This window comes from Castor canadensis, chromosome 2 (genome assembly GCF_047511655.1).
Source record: "Castor canadensis chromosome 2, mCasCan1.hap1v2, whole genome shotgun sequence".
Taxonomy (NCBI): domain Eukaryota; kingdom Metazoa; phylum Chordata; class Mammalia; order Rodentia; family Castoridae; genus Castor; species Castor canadensis.
In genome coordinates, this window is record NC_133387.1 from 58,165,196 (window position 1) to 58,182,658 (window position 17,463).

At 32.1% G+C, this 17,463-nt stretch overlaps 1 protein-coding gene across 2 annotated transcripts in view; it reads left to right on the forward strand.

Moving 5' to 3' along the window:
- Sema3a (semaphorin 3A) overlaps positions 1 to 17,463 on the forward strand; it is a 460,497-nt gene that overhangs the window by 377,693 nt on the left and 65,341 nt on the right. For both annotated transcript variants that reach the window (XM_074064863.1, XM_020153314.2), the window contains one exon: positions 793 to 912. In XM_074064863.1, the coding sequence (XP_073920964.1) occupies positions 793 to 912 (120 nt within the window). The remainder of the gene's footprint in view (positions 1 to 792; positions 913 to 17,463) is intronic.

Sequence of the window (17,463 nt, forward strand, 5' to 3'; positions counted from 1 at the left end):
CTTCTCTTCCTCATCCCTTTCTTCTCATTTCTATTCTTTATGTTCTGGTTATGTGCCCTCTATTACTGAACCCTGCCTGAGAGTCAATTCAATTGAATGATTAATGAGAATCTTAAATTATAGTGATTATGACCTGGGTTTGTCCACATTTTCTCCTCTTCAAAAATGTTTTGTTATAACTGAGGATCTGTGATAGACTTATTTTTTGGGCAATATAATAGCCTATACCAAGTTAGAACATTTTTATTCACTTGATAGGTTAAAAAATATAAAGCAAGAAATAGTTGGCAAGGAAAATATTGGTCTTTCCAAATTATATTAAAATCTCATTAATTCAGATCCTCCTGGAAAAAAGCATATAAAACATTTAATTGGCATTAAAATAAGCTATAAGCAAGATTATACAATGATATCGTTCCCAATTAAACAAGTTTATTAGAGCCATAGTAGTTTTACACATACATTGGTATTTTTGCATATTGTACATTTGTCACTGCTCATTGTAGAAAAGAATAAAATTTCATGTTTAGCAATGCTCATGGAATCAGATGCTACTAACATTTTATAAGTCTGTATTCAATGAGTAGATAGATACTCGATGTGAGAAAGCTCATTTAATAAAATTCTTTCAATATATAGGATGAAATGTAAGTAGCTTTGCATAATGATGCAAATAGCTTTTGTCTTCTTTTTAGCAAAATCATAACATTAAACTTGCATTATCTTTGTTTTGTTTTTCATGCCTTAATTGAATTAAATAAATGTATCTGGTTTGCTGTTGTGACAACACAGATGGAGAATTATATTCTGGAACTGCAGCTGATTTCATGGGACGAGACTTTGCTATCTTCAGAACACTTGGACATCACCACCCAATTAGGACAGAGCAACACGATTCCAGGTGGCTCAACGGTAGGTGGTGTGTGCAAGACCACAGGCACACAATGTGTGTCTGCATTAAGTCTTTGAAGAGCTTTCTTTTCATACAGTATGACTTGAGATGTATTATGCTGCTCGCTAACGCCAGTGACTTCATGACTGTGGGAGTGAGAAAGTTGGTCAAAAGAGAAAAGAGAGATTAAAATTTCAGGAAATACTAGTTTTGTGCCAAATTTGAAGTTTTTCAGTAGTTAGCTATAGAAAGAAAGATCTGGACTGGAGCTATGGAAGGGAGGCAATGGGAAGAGATAAGATGATTTACCAATCCTGTCTGACCGGAGCACCACAACAAATCCCACAGTCTGTACTTCTTTCCTCCCTAGCTCTCATTCCCTTGAAAGCAATTCTACTGATCAAACAAAAATTTTTTCAGTGTTAACAGCACATTTATACTGTTTTCAAAACTTCAAAGAACTTCTCTATCATTATTTTACTGGATTCATATTTAATTTAAAAAAAAAGTCCTTTCTCATTTTATAGGTGATAAAATAATGTCCAATATATTTTCTAACCTGGTAGAAGACTTGTAACAAGGACCCAGTTTCCTCAATTTCAGTCACTGGCTTAATGACTTGAACAAGTAGATTCTTTCTGTAAATTGCTCTCTGTTATTTTTTTCCTTATAGCATTTAAATAATTTTAGCATCACAGAAAATGTGCAACATGCATATGTTTAAAATAAGCAATATTTTCATTCATATTTTTAACTGAGTGATTCTTATGTATCCTTTTATATCCTTTTATCAAAACTGTGATTGTTTTTTGATTTTTCAATTATACATTCATCAAAAATTTTTACAATGGTCCCTGTAATATTACTTTTATTACTCAATCAGCAATATATGTGTCTACTTCTAATGTAATGAAATAAAGCTCCCCATTCCCTATTCTCCTGCCTTTGAACTTTTTCTTGGTTCCACATGCTTCTTTAATGAGTATGAAGTGTATCGTTTACAGTTCACCTATGTTCTCAGTAGGGTGCTTGATTATCTCACTCTTTGAATATCTGCCACACGTATGTATTCTGTTCTTACTTCTAGGAACCCCAAAATTCATCACTTCTGTCCTTAGTCCATTACAGAAAAATCACATGTCTTGCCTAGACCTCAATAAAACTTTAGGGGACCATGGGTTTTGTGTGACATCTTTGTTCTGAGTCATCCCATACTTCAAAGTGACTATTTAAAACATAAAAAAAGACCTAAAATTATCCCAATCAATATCTCTTTCTTCCTATAATAAGATGTCTGATTTTTCCCACTATTTTTTCATGTAGTAGGGAAAATACCTGAATCATACCTTCCTCATCTGACCTTTCTGTCTGTGCTCTTAATTATATTGCTAGTCTTGAGAAAAAACCCAATTGGCATTTCTTTTGCTGTCCTTATCTTTTTCTTTGTCACTAATTTCTTCCCTTGACCTGAAATCTTGCTCATCTGTTCCAAAAGACACCCCTCTTCAAATCATGGTATACAAAATACTCCCCTGTGTTTAAGTTCATAGCCTGGCTAGGACTTGTTTCCTCAACATTTTCACTACCTTGAACCACTTTAAACCTGACTTTCACCCAATAGTCTATCCTCTATCTTCACCCAAAGATAATCAAAGACTTTCTGTAGATTTTTAATCAAGTTGCGTGTAAATAAACTGTCCTGCAGTATGTGCCACTGTTAGCCCATTCTCAAAACAGTCACTTCTCTCATCTTTCCTTATTCTCCAAATTTGGCTTCAGTTCCTCATTATTGTTTCACATGCATATAACACTTAAGATTATTCATATTATTCATGATCGAAAACAAACACTGTGAAAACCAAAGGGTACTGAAATATAGCCATATCCCACCCCCATTAGGTAGAGCAGATATAGTGATGCCTGAGTGACCATCTGAGGAACTGCAGGTTGCAAAGGAAAAGAAAAGATGCTGAATTGAAGAGAAACTGTGTAAAATTCCAAACACCCAAAGGACAATTTTTAAAAGGCACTGTCAATATTAAACCCAGGAAGTGTATGGTGGCAAAATTGTAGGAAAACCCCTCTATTAAAATTGCTATCTGGTCTATTCTTAACCGGAAATATTTGTGTGGGAGGAAAAATGTTTGTTTTTTATTCAGTAAGAAGTTGACTTTGATCTATTAAGACCTCTAACGGGCCTACAGGCTTTCAGTGTCCGTGAGAAACAAAATCTCATTAGAAGATGGAACAATGCAAAGGAGAGTATAGTATCCATTTCACTTTTATGGCCCTGAAGGAAAAGTCATCAAGTTAAAGCTGCTTTTATGCTGCACACTCACATGTTGACAGCTGAGTCTGAAGAATTTACACTGTGGGAAAACAGAGTCATTGTCCACAGCTCTGTATTTCATCTCTGAAAATGTGTAGTTCATTTGAGAATTCAGTTATCAGTCTCTCAGCACCAAATGTGAGAACTGATTTTTCCAAATTAGCACAAAGGTTATATCTGACAGGGTGCAGAAACCAGACTGGTGCAAGATGGAGGATGCAGACATGTTTGAGATAGAACCAAGGGACCGTGAATCACAAGCCTCAGGAAATCAGATACCATTTCAGAATAAAATTGGAAACATAATGTTTACACACTCATGAATAAAATAAATGAGTTTTCAGGCTTCAGCATAGACTACACAATCATCTGTGTTGTCTGATGTAATGCACTACCTTGTAAGATAATTTTTCCAATGGTCTTAAGGGCTATTACATTAATTTTGGCATAAGCCTTTTCTCAAATCAATTCAAATCTTTTGGGAGAGTCAGCTTATCTATTTTAGATGACTTTTAATTTTTGTTCCTACTAAAAGAAAACAAAAAACAGTTATCTAGAATTGAATCTTGTTAAATGTGGAATTTTACTACTTTCATATTTTTTAATTTTTATAGTACTGTCAATAAAACTTTTAGTTCAGCGTTAACAGGAAAGAATGGGAATGAATCACACCTTTAGATTAAGAAACTTAAAAGGGATGAAATCCGTTATATTTTTACATATTAATACATAACAGCTTTTAAAAATTCCTCATCATTTATACTAAACCTTATTTTAAGGTTGTTAGTGGTTACAACAACTTTCAATCACAGAAAATGTGCCATTTTGGGTTTGACATGATGTGATAAAATTTGCTGCTTTTTTCTTCTGCTACATAAATTCTCTCTATGTGATATGGTTTTAAATTTCAACTCTAATTTCAGTTTGTAGTAATTTCGAGATAGTTAGATTTTTTCTGCATAACTTTGTAGTTGAAAACAAATCAGTTTACACTGCTGTTAATGTAATCATTCCACGACATTTAGTCTGTAGATACTGCTATATAGTTACTGTGCATGTTAGTTATTCATTAGAGCAGATTAATGACTAGCCCACATTAATTTTTGTGTTTGATGAAAATTATTTTCTCATATATTTTCTGCATTAACATTGGGATTCTATATAATTTGAAGAAAATACCATAATCTTTAAAATGAGATGAATTTTCACCTTGACTTTGGCCCTTATATGTGAGACAGCCTACCTCCTACAGTTATGGTAAAAAAAAAAAAATGACTACATAACAACCTATAAAAAGCACTGTGCAAGTGCTTGGCCTTAGTAAGCACTTAAAATATTAACTATCTCTCTGTCCTTTATCCCACGTCCATTGGGTGGAACATGCTTAGGAAGCTTTGTCAGACTCATTCTGTGAGTGATTATATTTGAGTCAGGGTGAAAGGGCAGCCAGAGTTGGGTTTAATACATGAAACCACATGGATTCTTGAGAAAGCCAAGGCCTGGTGAACACAAACAGACCTAATTAGAGTGCCCAGAGTGTGAGGCCTTCCCACTCATTTCAGGAAGACCTGTTTTCTTTTAGTGGAATTTCCTAAAAGGATCGTGCCTGTGGATAGATCGACCCACTTGTTTTTTTTCTTTAATTGAAATGGTATGCAAGTCATCATTCCACTTCCTCTCACTTGGAACATTCATACCATGCTGGTCTGCCCTCATTGGAATCAGCATAACTTCCTCTGTGGTCAGGTACTCGGATATTTCATGTTCTCTTAAGATTCAAGTTTCTCCACAGGATGCATTTTTAGAAAAATAAAACCAAGAAACATGACTGCAAATAAACTATGAGCGCACATATTAATATGACATGGTACCAGATACCCAATCTTCAGTGGCTTGTATAACTCTTTTAATAAACTGTTTTAATTATACCATGTTTGGAGGCAGAAGCCATGTCAGAGTATCCAGTTGCATTTTTCTTTATGAAGTAAAATGAATTATCTATTTTGCATAATGTCAAACCTCTTAATGATGTCATTTTTGGATTATTTCCATGGCCTAAGTAAATTAATAATATTTTGCTGACCTTTGCAGAAAAGCGTCCTGTAAGGCACACTTTATGATTATATGAGCAGATGAGTGTAATAGAAGCTGAGCTCATTCAGTTAAAACAATCAAAATCACAAAGGTCCTTTTAGTTTTTGAATCCTATGAATGAAGTAGCAAAGATGCAATATTTTTTAATTTCTGAATTACATTTTCAATGAGTTCCCTCTTTGCTCACTAGTAATATTTATAAAATCACACAAAACAAAAATGACAATATTTGTGAAATAATTTTCCAAAAATTATTCTAAAATTTGCATATGTAATACTTTTAAATAAATATTCATATCTGTACCTACATAGAACCTTAGAGTCATCTGTTTTTTATTATGAATATATTGATCAGAAAAAATTTTCATTTGAATAAAGAATGCATATCTCATGAGAAAATACTCTTTTCAGTAAATGAGTGTATATTATGGAAATATTTTAATCTCTAAGTAATAAATTTAATAAAATTACTAAATATTCTTATCATCTTAAAGGGCTAAAGTGACCAAAATACAGCTTCACTTGATCTCCTTTTCAAGGACCTGTTTTCTACAGCATCTTCTGTCTAAGAGGCTTTTAACCATTTCTATGATAATATATTACATTGCACAAATGAGAAAAAGTAAATAAATCTTTGGAGTAAAAATTAGGTCATTAGTGGTAGTATGGTTCCAAATTGATTTATTTTTCAGAACTTTACAAAATGTACCTGAATAAAACTGTTATATATATATGTTATTTTCGTAGTTTTGAATGATAGACTGAAAAGTATAGCTCTCAAATGTGATATATTAGTCAAAGTTTAGAATTGTTCGTTTAAGAATTTGTTAAATGGAAAGAATAGAAATATAACATCAACAGTATTATGTGTCTTTCAAGGACACTATGTTTTAAGTTAGAATTGGTGAAACCCTATGAAGATGAGGTAATAATTTGAAAAATTCCTTAAAGCTAGCTCCCTTTTCCACTTGTTTTTACTATTTTTCTCTCTTGTCTCACCATCAGTTTAATGAATACAGAGCTTGTCTACACCAATTTCCTCTTCCAGAGTCAGTGTATTCAGAGTTTGGTGAGCCTCAATAGGGATTTACTTCTGACTGGATAATCTGGGGTCCTATGTGAGTGACCAAGCAAGAGATTTACCTAGAGAAGTGGATACCATGACAATACTTGTAACCATGGTGTGACCATCCTCCCCTACATGGCTCTCAAAAGCCTTCCCTCTGTGAAAACAGAAGCCTGTTTGCAAATTAATTAGTTTCTGGCAGCTTGATTGTTGACCCAGAGTTTGTAGAGTGGAAAAACAATCAGATTAGTGTGCTCAGGGTAAAAGACCAGGGTGCACTTGCGTGTGGCTTGCTCAACTATTGAAGCTATGAATGGAGTGAAACAAATTCTATTCTGAGAAGCCCAGGCAGGGGTTAAGTATGATGAGCCTGGAGATCCCCAACAGCAGGGGCTGGAGAATTAGAGGATTTTAGCCAGATAAAGCTGAATGACTACAAGCAATGCCATTGAATTGTAATGGCTTGGATAGTTTTGACTGGAACAAAAAAAAAAAAAAAAAAAAGAAAAGAAATAAAGAAAAGAAACCACTTGCTACATTCTAATCATAATGAATGTAAGGAATAGTTTTGCAATATTTTTAAATACTCAGTTTAAGCTTTGCACAAATACTTTCATCATGAAAGATTTCAGAAGTTTTCAAAGATATTTATTTTGGTCTCTCAAAGTTTGTATGATAGTATCTAAATGAAAAACAACATTATAAAGTGACCTGTTTTTCTGCATTGACAGAATGTTTTCTTTCTATATTAACCCTACTAGTACATAAAGGGTAATCTTCAGTGCCTTATAAAATTAATCCTGACTCAAAGAGAAATATTGACTCATGAGAATATATACTCTGCTGTTTATTTTTGCACATTTCAATCTATATAACTATGTCTAAAAATGATGTCTTCAGGCTTAAAATGAATAATTCTTAGGTGCAGTATTTGATGATAAAAATTTGTTTCAATCAAAAAGTTACTGATTGTGCATAATTTTGTTTGATTACTTAACGCTTTAAACAATATATAATTTTCCTATTTAGAAACAACTGGTATCTAAATATAGAATTGATAGCAATCATATTTCCTCATTCAAAAATAATTTATGTCTCTCAATTTAAAAGCAAATTGAATCCAGATTTGACTGCCTGTCAAGTCCTTTATCATCTAATCCTAAGTGACCTTTCCAACATTAAACATTACCATAATCAAGTCAAATAGATTTGGTGGTCCTCAAACTTGCTATCTTTTATAGTTAATCTATCAGTCTCACAATAGGTTTTAAATATTCCAACCTGTGACCCCCCAAGAGCACATCTATGCATGTTTGAATTTACCTAACACTGTGCTTCATACTCTAGGATGCAGGAAATAAAGAATCTTTGATGAATCTGCTTCATAGGGCCGGAAGTTAGACTGCTTCAGGGTATATCCCAAATTTCACATCCATTCCTTATGTAACTTTTGGGAATAATTTATTTTATGTTTTGCCATGTATTTATGATTTGTTACAAAATAAGGGGGAGAAGGTTAATACTAATATCTCCTTCTGTGTTCTGGGAACACATGAAACAGTCTACATAGGGCAATTAGCACAGTGATAATATGGAAATGCTGAAGGTAGCTGCTGCTGCTATTAATTGCATACCCCTCTATGCTCAGTATTTGGTAAATTAACACAATTAACTAGTCTCAAGTTATACTTGCTTTTCTTAACCTCTCAAGTTATTTTGTTTTGTTTTGTTTAATTGATAACTATGACATATGAAGCACCTTAGTACATTAGTAAGAAATAAAGTATTTAGTTTTAGAAATATATTGTTTATCACATTGTGTTTAACCAAATTGGAAGGTAAAATAGTGAAGTGATGAACATAACGAAGGCTAAACTCAAGAAAATGTGTTTCTGTGTTAATTTAGTTATAGTAAGTTAACTTTAGTTCTGGTAATACCACTTAAATAATGAAACCATTAGGTTAACACTCTATTAAAGATTTTCCAATATAATGACTAGGGAGACATTGACTACTTGGATGGCTCTATAAAAATTACTTATAATGCCATAACACAGTTTTGCTTTCAAATTTTTCTTTTCACAATTAGATATCTATAACCTTTGGGATGGTGGCATGGAGTTTCTGGAGCCCTGCTATCTACTGCAGGCTCTAGCTGAGCCACTGCAGACAGCTCGTGGAAGCTCACTATGCTCAAGTCCCTCTTTTTTCCAAATGGGAATAAAAATAGTTTCTCAAATGATTGTTTAGAGGATCATGTATGAATTAATTCATATAATGTATTTGGAAAAGTGACCACTATTACCTAAAACAAACAAACAACTACAACAACGAAAAACTCAGTTGATGATAGCCAGTTTCATTGTAATATGTGAGAATTTCAGATTGGGACAATAAAAACACCTGAGCATATCCAGTCACTCAGCAGAATGTAGTAAACAGCTCACTACTGAGCAGCCATGATTTCCAGGAAAGAACAATAATAACTTAAGGAAAGCAAGACAAAATGAGGTGAGAGTGATCTATGTCCCTTCCTTACCCTCAGTCTATACTGGCAGGATTTCTTGCCCTGTGATGTCTGTGCATTTTCATGAAAATAAATCTACTGTTCCTTTGGTCCTATGAAACAAAAACAAATTTTTTTTAGTGTAGCTGCATACTTATTTCTAAGTTACACATGACAAAAAAACATTAAAAATATCCTAAGCTTCATATGTCAACTAAGTACAAATTATAAAATAAGATGTAAGGAAGAGATCTTTAAATTGTTTTCTTGAAATATTATTTATAATGATTTAGTATGTTTAGATACCTTTAAAATGAACAACATTTTTGAGTAAGAAATGTTTACATAACCTTGTGAAATGGAAACTAGACAAGAAAAAAATCAAAGCTCCTTCACTCTTAGGCTTGGCTTTCAGCATTGCACTGATGTCCCATGGCAATTTTGTGTCATACATATGTTTTTCATTTTAAATTGCATACCATTAAACATTTTATATTATGATTATTTTAAAACATTAATTCAAAAATATGGTTTTGAAATGAATTATAATTTATTTTTAGTAGTAACTTTATAAATTAAATGAATATAATATTCTTCATTGGGAGCATATTTTTATTACTGTGCTTGATGACTTAATAAATTACAACTAATTTTGATTTAATGTAAGCTGATAGTTTAAGGGACCCATCAAAAATATGTCTCTTCAATATGTTTATAAATTTGTCTAAAATCATATAAGTCCAAGTATTCTCTTTTGTTCATTTAATTACCAACTTAAAAAGATGCCAGGGCTTCAGTATCAAAGAAATCTATCCCACTTACACATCTATAAATTCTAATAAGACTGTACCAGAAATTGGTGACAGCAAGTTTACTTTTCTCTTTGGGATCTACTCAGCTTTTTCAGCTCATCATACAATAGGATTTAAATTGCACAGTTGTGTTTTGGCTTAAACATTGTACTGATTCATTTATAGATGTGTGAGCTCTCATCTCATTGATCCTCAATATTAAGCAATGTCAAGGCTGATATCAAATGGATGTCTGTCCCTTAAAGCCAGAGACTCAGTGTTTCCTTATCAAATGTGTTTTCTAAACATATTTAAGAATGAACGAATGAAGCTTGAGCTTGGTGGCTCATGTCTGTAACCATAGCTACTTGGGAGGATCACGGTTCAAGGCCATCCCTGGCAAGTACCTCACAAAAATCCATCTTCAAAATAACCAGAGCCAAAATGAAACTGGAGGTGTGGATCAACTGGTAGAATGTCTATTTTGCAAACTTGAAGCCCTGAGTTTAAATATCCCAGTCCCACCAAAAAAAAAAAAAAAAGCTTATATCTCTATCTTCTGAAAGAGGAGGAAAAAAAAGTCTTCTTAATTAAAAGTGTATGAATTGTGAAAATAGAAAATGACACACACTGATTGTCACAAAACCTTACTCAGTTTTGGATAAATTAAAGGAAAATCTAGTCCTACTAGCATTTTGTATTATAGAAGACTTTATGGGACTAGGATGGATCAAAACAATGATAAATTTTGTCAGTAATTCAATACACTATTTTACTGAAGAGAAATTATTACAGTAGTGAGCAGTGGTGACTTCCAGAGGTCTAATGATCAACCACTCTGTTATGTTATTTTCTTTTAAAAATAACAAGGGAGAAAAATCACATCCTTTCTAAATTACATCAAAGTAAATGCAGGCAACTTTGATCAAGCAATCAGTGTCCAAATAATAGAACTATAGCATAATTGCCTTTGAGAGATCTTGAGATAATTGTGTATTGTGAGTCAGAAACTAAAAATTCACCACATTTTCCCTTAAATGATCTGTGTTTAGTTCCATTCTTGCTCATTTCTAACTAAATCCTGAATGAGAGCGATGTGTAGAAAGCAATTGGAAATACTGGCTGGAGTTAGAAATATGGCAACTGTAAATAGAAAAAATAATTCCAGACTGTTACATGTCCACCCTTAAATCTGTGTGGTGCAGATGTCATTAGGTGGTATTATAGCAGAGGAAGGCTCCAATTTCCTTGCTGTATCAAGGAAATTTGTGAAATTTCTACCATGCTTATTGTTTAGGTTATGGGTTTTGCATAAATGTGCTTTAATTCTCTTTATAAATACTTTCTGTAAATAATTCATGATTCCCAAATAATTTTCTCCTCAAAACAACCATATTTTATTAGCAAAATGTTATTATTACATTACTAAAGAATATTCTGAAAGTAACAGCAAAAGAAAATTTCCTGTGATAACCTGAATACAAGTGAGGAAACTGAAGAAGCCATTCCTGTTCTGACTGATTACCTGGAACTACTGACTGTACTCTAGGATGTAAAAACATAAGTATTCATAAGAAAGGAATAATATTCTTAAAAAACAAATGTTACTTATTTGGAAGGAAACTGCGAAGAGAGATGAAAGGGAGAGAGAAAGAGGGATATATAAAGAAAAGAATAATATTTAACAGGTAATGACAACTCCCTGATCATACTTTGTCATCAGCACTCAACTGTAATATACAAAATGTATCATCATAATAAAGTTCATACATCACAAATTGAAATAAACATTCATATACTGCTACACAGTCCTTTATCTAAAGGATCAACCTTGAAGTTTGTAATGTAATTTAGATGTGATGCATATTAAGAAAATTTGCACAGTATCAAAGCATGTTATTAGTACATGTATTAATCCTTGAGACTATTCAGATTGTCATTTTATATCTGACCATATGGTTATTGGTAAAAACAAGATACTAAGCAATATGATATGATAGAGATAAGATGGCTACATTTTTAATTACAGTTATAAGATATTTTGGACACAATTAAACTATTCATTTAATTACTGCTTATCAATTTGTGTTGTTTTTAATGTATGTGTTAGCTTTAGCAAATCTAGTCTCATCTTATTTGATAGGATTTCTATTTATCTTTGCATAATTTAGGTAAATCACTCAATTATTGGCATAGACTTTTTCCTCTTTCCTTCCCCTGTTGCTCTTTTCTTTGCCTTTCTAGAATTACTGGTATCCTAGTAAATGAGCAACATTTGCTAAAATTACCATGTTATTCTGGACAACTTCTATTTTCTGCGTGCAATGAGCTCTCACTATGTGCCATGACTACTATGAGAAACAGGGTTGAAAGAGAGATTCCAGGATCATGTTTACAGAACTTTCTGTCAAATAGAAAACTCTAGAAGTCTTAACACATTTATAAGATCACATGCATATATTTCCAAGATGTCTTTATATATAAAACACATTTTTTAACCCACGAAGTAAGAAAGGAGTTACTGTCCATCTCCTTTTTCATTAAATATGAATTTTTTGATTCAATGGATTTTCAGGCTTTTGGACTACTATCACAACACAAACTGAGGATTTCACTATAAAATAATAGCAGGATCTGGCAATTTATGAGGGAGACTATTGTCCAAATATATATAATCTTCTCTTAGAGAAAACATATAAAGAGACCTCAAAGAAAAGAAGAAATTGGAATGCCAAGTGTGGTGGTACATGCCTGTAACACCAGTGCTCAGGAAACTGAGGCAGGAGGACCTTTAGCTCCAGGACAGCCTGCGCTACATGGTGAGTTCCAAACCAACCTGGGAAACCTACAGAACCTAATTTCAATAAACCAAAACTAGGCCCAAGCACTGAAAAATAAAAAGTTAAGATTTAGTTATGAGGAAAACTATGGGAATCAGTTGGAAACTGTTTGTAAATAATATGATTACAGATTTTAATTGATATTATTTTGTTGATATACAGTCATAATTACATGGAAATTTTTATGAAAAATCATGGCAAATGAGATTGGTGGTTATGAAGAAACAGTTAAGGAATGGGGAGAAACTAGAGAAAATACTCCTATAGTATTTTTGAGTAGAAGTTTGATAATTGATGCCCTGCACAGGTTCATGGTGAATAACATCTCTGTAGTCTTTGAGACTACAAAGAAATGTGCTCACAAAACAGTAATTAGCTCATCATTACCAATGTTCATGGCACTTAACACACATTTTTCTAAGGTTTCATTTTGCTTTTTTTGATTATTTAAAGTAGTGGGTGAACACAAACTTATAAGTATCTTCTAAATCGTTTACTTAAAGTAACTTTTGACATAGTAATGAACTAAGTACAATTATTTGCTTTAAAATTGTTACACACAATTAGCTATACTGCCTTTCCTTTCTATAATTAAGGAATAATTGTAGTTATTCTCCAATTTTCAATTTTCAATATCTTTGGGCTTTATTATATAAAACTGTTAATTGCATATGTTGCTTTATTTTTAACTCCTTTTCAATCTCAGCAGGTTTCTTGGTCTGAATAATATATTAAGCAGCATTATTTTAAAAGATACAGAAATTTGCTTTTGTATTTTTAGTTAGTGAACATGTTGCATTTCTTATCATATGGTCTAAGAAATTTTTATAATTAATATGAAGTTATATAAATATCAATAGACTATTGCTCAGAAATAATGGGTATCTTTGTTTTTTGGGGTTTTTTTCTTCTTTTTGGTGGAATTGGGGTTTGAACTCAGGCTTCATGCTTGCAAACCATGCCTTAGCTACATATCCAATCCATTATTTGGAGATGGGGGCTGTCTCATGAACTGTTTGTCCTGGCTGGCCTCAAACCATGATTCTACTGATCTCAGTCTCCTAGAAAGCTAAGATTACAGATATGAGCCACCTGTGCCAGGCAAACATGTTTTTTGGGTGGAGGGCAATGCTAGGGTGTGAACTCAGGATTTCATACTAAGTGGGAAGGTGCTGTACCACTTGAACCATAACTCCATCTCTAGATATTCTTTCAATACTTATTTCATAGAATAAGGGAAAAATAGATTCACTAGAAAATAAAACAGAACTTAAATACAATCTGTATTAAGTTTCAGTAACTGATAGAAACTTAAAAATATGTTCTGAATAGTATTCTTTGTATTAGAAACTATCTTATCTATTAAAATGAAATGAGAGAAACCTAATATTTGTTCAAAACAAAGTTGGAAGTATCAAGTTGGTTTAGACAACACATTTTTAGTCAAGATAAGATATCTGTGGAAACAACTCTATATTAGCAGTCAAAAAAGAAATAGTTAATTGAATGCCTTCACTGAACAAAGATCAAAAACTAACTGTAGAAAAGAGTAGCAATTTAAAATTGTATTCACCAAAGTGTAGATGCTGTTACATTTGATGTTATTAAACTGTATATTTGAAAGTTTTAAAACTTATGATTCAGTGATTTGTAACATTGGCAATTCTACATGAAGAAATAATCGAAATAATCATGAACAACAGAAATCCTGTGTTTATTATATCCTGTTTTTCATCTTCAAAGAGTTTCTGACAGTAAACTCTCCAGCCCCGTGAAATAGAAAACTGCAAGTAATAACACTGAAGTACCTTTTAAGAGGTTAATAGTAACCTACAGTGCAGTGGGAAGTAATACCAAGTCCATGGCCACTGGACTCTAAGTTTGTTCTCATTCTAGTATATCCATTTACTGTTTTCCACTTTTTAAAATTTATGCTACTTCTGCTCTTTGCAAATATCATTCAGGTGGGAAACATTTGTTAAGTTGCATACAAATTGTTGGAAGATTAGGAGTACACTTTTTCAAAAGCAAAGATTTGCCAAAATTAAAAGGTTCTATCCTAAAATGGTTCATAAAATGAATATCTTATTACTTATGCATAAATTAAGTCAATGAAAATTTAACTTCCTGATAAACATGTGTCACTTGACAAATTAGCAGCATGCCTCCTCATTGGGACTTTACTCAACATGAAGAATTTCAGAGACCACCCAGACCTATTCAATCAGAATCTGTACTCTATCAAATCTTGTATCAAAAACAGAGAAGGACTAAAGAAAACTACCAAAATATATTACATTTTTATTATTAAAGAGAAGTTTATTATTAAAGCAATAAAATGGCCTTTATTCCATTGTACCTCAGTAGATTATTTTATATGTGTCATTTTTCAGCATCTAAGAGTGTGTGTGTGTGTGTGTGTGTGTGTGTGTGTGTGTGTGCGATCTAATTCACACTCTTAATTCTAATAACAAGCTTCTTAAATTAGTAACTTTTGTTCACTTAAACCAGGGAAATATAAACATAGGCAAAGTGTATGCTTTGAACAGGGAGATTGGATTTTTAAGCAGCAATCACTAAAGCTCCACTTTATTCTGTTTAAATCATTCCCCTGAGACAGTGTTAGATTACAACTAAAGGCACCTTTATGATCTCCTATAAAATCTTCCACAATTACATGCCCTGTTAAAGGTTTATAATTTTTTTTAAATGCCGTAGAAGTCTGGTGACTTCTAGGTTTCAAGAGAAGTCTCAAGTAGTTCTAAAAAATTGTTTTCAGAAAAGATTAATGTGAATTAACTATTATTGAGTGGAATTAGACTAGGCCTAACATTTTATTTTAAATAATAAATTGAACCATGAATATTATTTGTCTGAAACTAACTTATTTTCCAAGGTTCTCAGTAAAGGAAAAAAAAAGTAGATTTTTACTGTAATAAATAGTATAAAACCCAAGTATAAAACCACAAATTATACATTTCAGGTTAAAGCTTTAAATTTTATGTTGCAATTTTAAATTTCAAATTATACATGTAGTGTGTATCTGTAATGTATGACTTTAATGATATAAAAATAAATGCTTTCCAAGTTTCATAAAAAAAACTACCAAGTTTCATACTATTTAGGTTTTATAGATATGATCTTAAAAAAAGTAAAATCATTTTCAATATTGAGATTAGGTAAGCAAAAAATAAAAAACATCACATTTTCACATCACATCCTAATGTGAAATATCAATTATTACTTCTTAAGGGATAATAAGATCTTGCAGATTAAACAAGGAATGCAATAAGAATTGTTTTTCACAAAATCAAATTACTTCGAAAATTGTACTCTAAATTGCTTTTCTGCCTTGTATTTCCTTCCTTGTGCAATTAGACATTTTCTAGAATAAAAACTATTATTGTCTCTTAAGAACAAAAGCCATAGAAAGTGCTAATTATATCACAGTTAAACATGTTTTTCTACATTGAAGATTACCTGAATTTCTACTATTTTTGATTGAACTGCTGAAGTGTCTCTGTTGTTATTTAAGCTCTATCTATAATAATACTCATGCTATCAAAAAGTTACCAACATATATATCAAATACAAGTTGACCTAAATCATTAATGTATTTTAAGAACCAGGCCACATTCATACAGATACCTCTCTTTCTGCAGAACCCAAGGGCCTAATCAGGAGCAAGGAGGAGGGCAGTCCCCCTGCCAGTGCCGTTCTTTAATGAGCACTGGAACTATTCACGTGCCATTAGAAATGGGTGTACAGCAAAACCAAACTCCCTCTATTTCCCATAAGCTAACTGAGTGTTTTCACAGAGTAAAATTTTGCATGATTGTGTATTCAGAATTTTTTTGGCAGTTAAGTATTATGATTATAGAAAAATGAGTTTTTCTGAATAAACTGATACTGAAATCCACAAATACTAGTTCTCTATCAGTAGATTCTGACTTACTTTCCAGAGAAGAGACATAAAAGGAGATATACTGATATTTTTTAAAAGACTTTAATAGAAAAAAAATTAAGTTGGTTTACATTTTACATATTTGCTTTTGCTTTTGTGCTGCTTAGTGTTTTGGCTTATTTGTTTGAGGCCACATTTTCACTCTATCAGTCAATTTTGTACTAAATCATATACAAAATCTGTGGGCAAGAAAATGATGATACCTTTAAGAAATACTTCAGAGCACAGATAAAGATTGAAAGATTTTCAAGCTATTCAAGTTACATAGAGCTATAATATCACCAAGCTCAATATTGGACAAAAAGGAAAACTAGAAGTGAATATATTTACAAATATCCAAATAGGTTACATAAAAATATGAAAACAATGCTAATATTGCAAGAATTTGATAAAAGGAAATGTCTTAATTCATTTTCTTAATATTTTAAAACCAAATATATGCGTTCATTTGTTCAAAGTTGAAAAATAAGATAAAACCAAGTGATTTTTTTCTGATTAATTTAAATATGTTAGATTAGAAGGAGAAAAAAGTTTTCACAACATAATATAAAGAAATAACTAAACCTAAATTAAAGTCCTTAATGTATAAGCAGGACATTATTAATTCAAATAATACATTGTTATAATTTTTTTGAAAGATATTTTTCTGAGATGCATCTCAACCTTATCTAGTTCCCTTTATTTTAAACATTAGCAATGACTGAGCTATGGTTGTGGATTGGAGAAAGAGTTGAAAGGAGGTACTGGTCTGTTTTTCTTCCCTCTAGGAGAGATTTAAATCATGCCTGCACTATATCTTTTTGGTGTGTTGATTTTTTTTAGCTCCTTGATTAAGCACTGAAACTTTTAAAAAATAAATCACACACACTGAAATGCACTTGCTTGATCTCATTTAATAAGGCAGAGTAAGCACACTGTCTAAAATTTTGATGAACTTTCTGGCAAGGGGAATAAAAGTGTGCTCTAACTTCAAATGAGGTG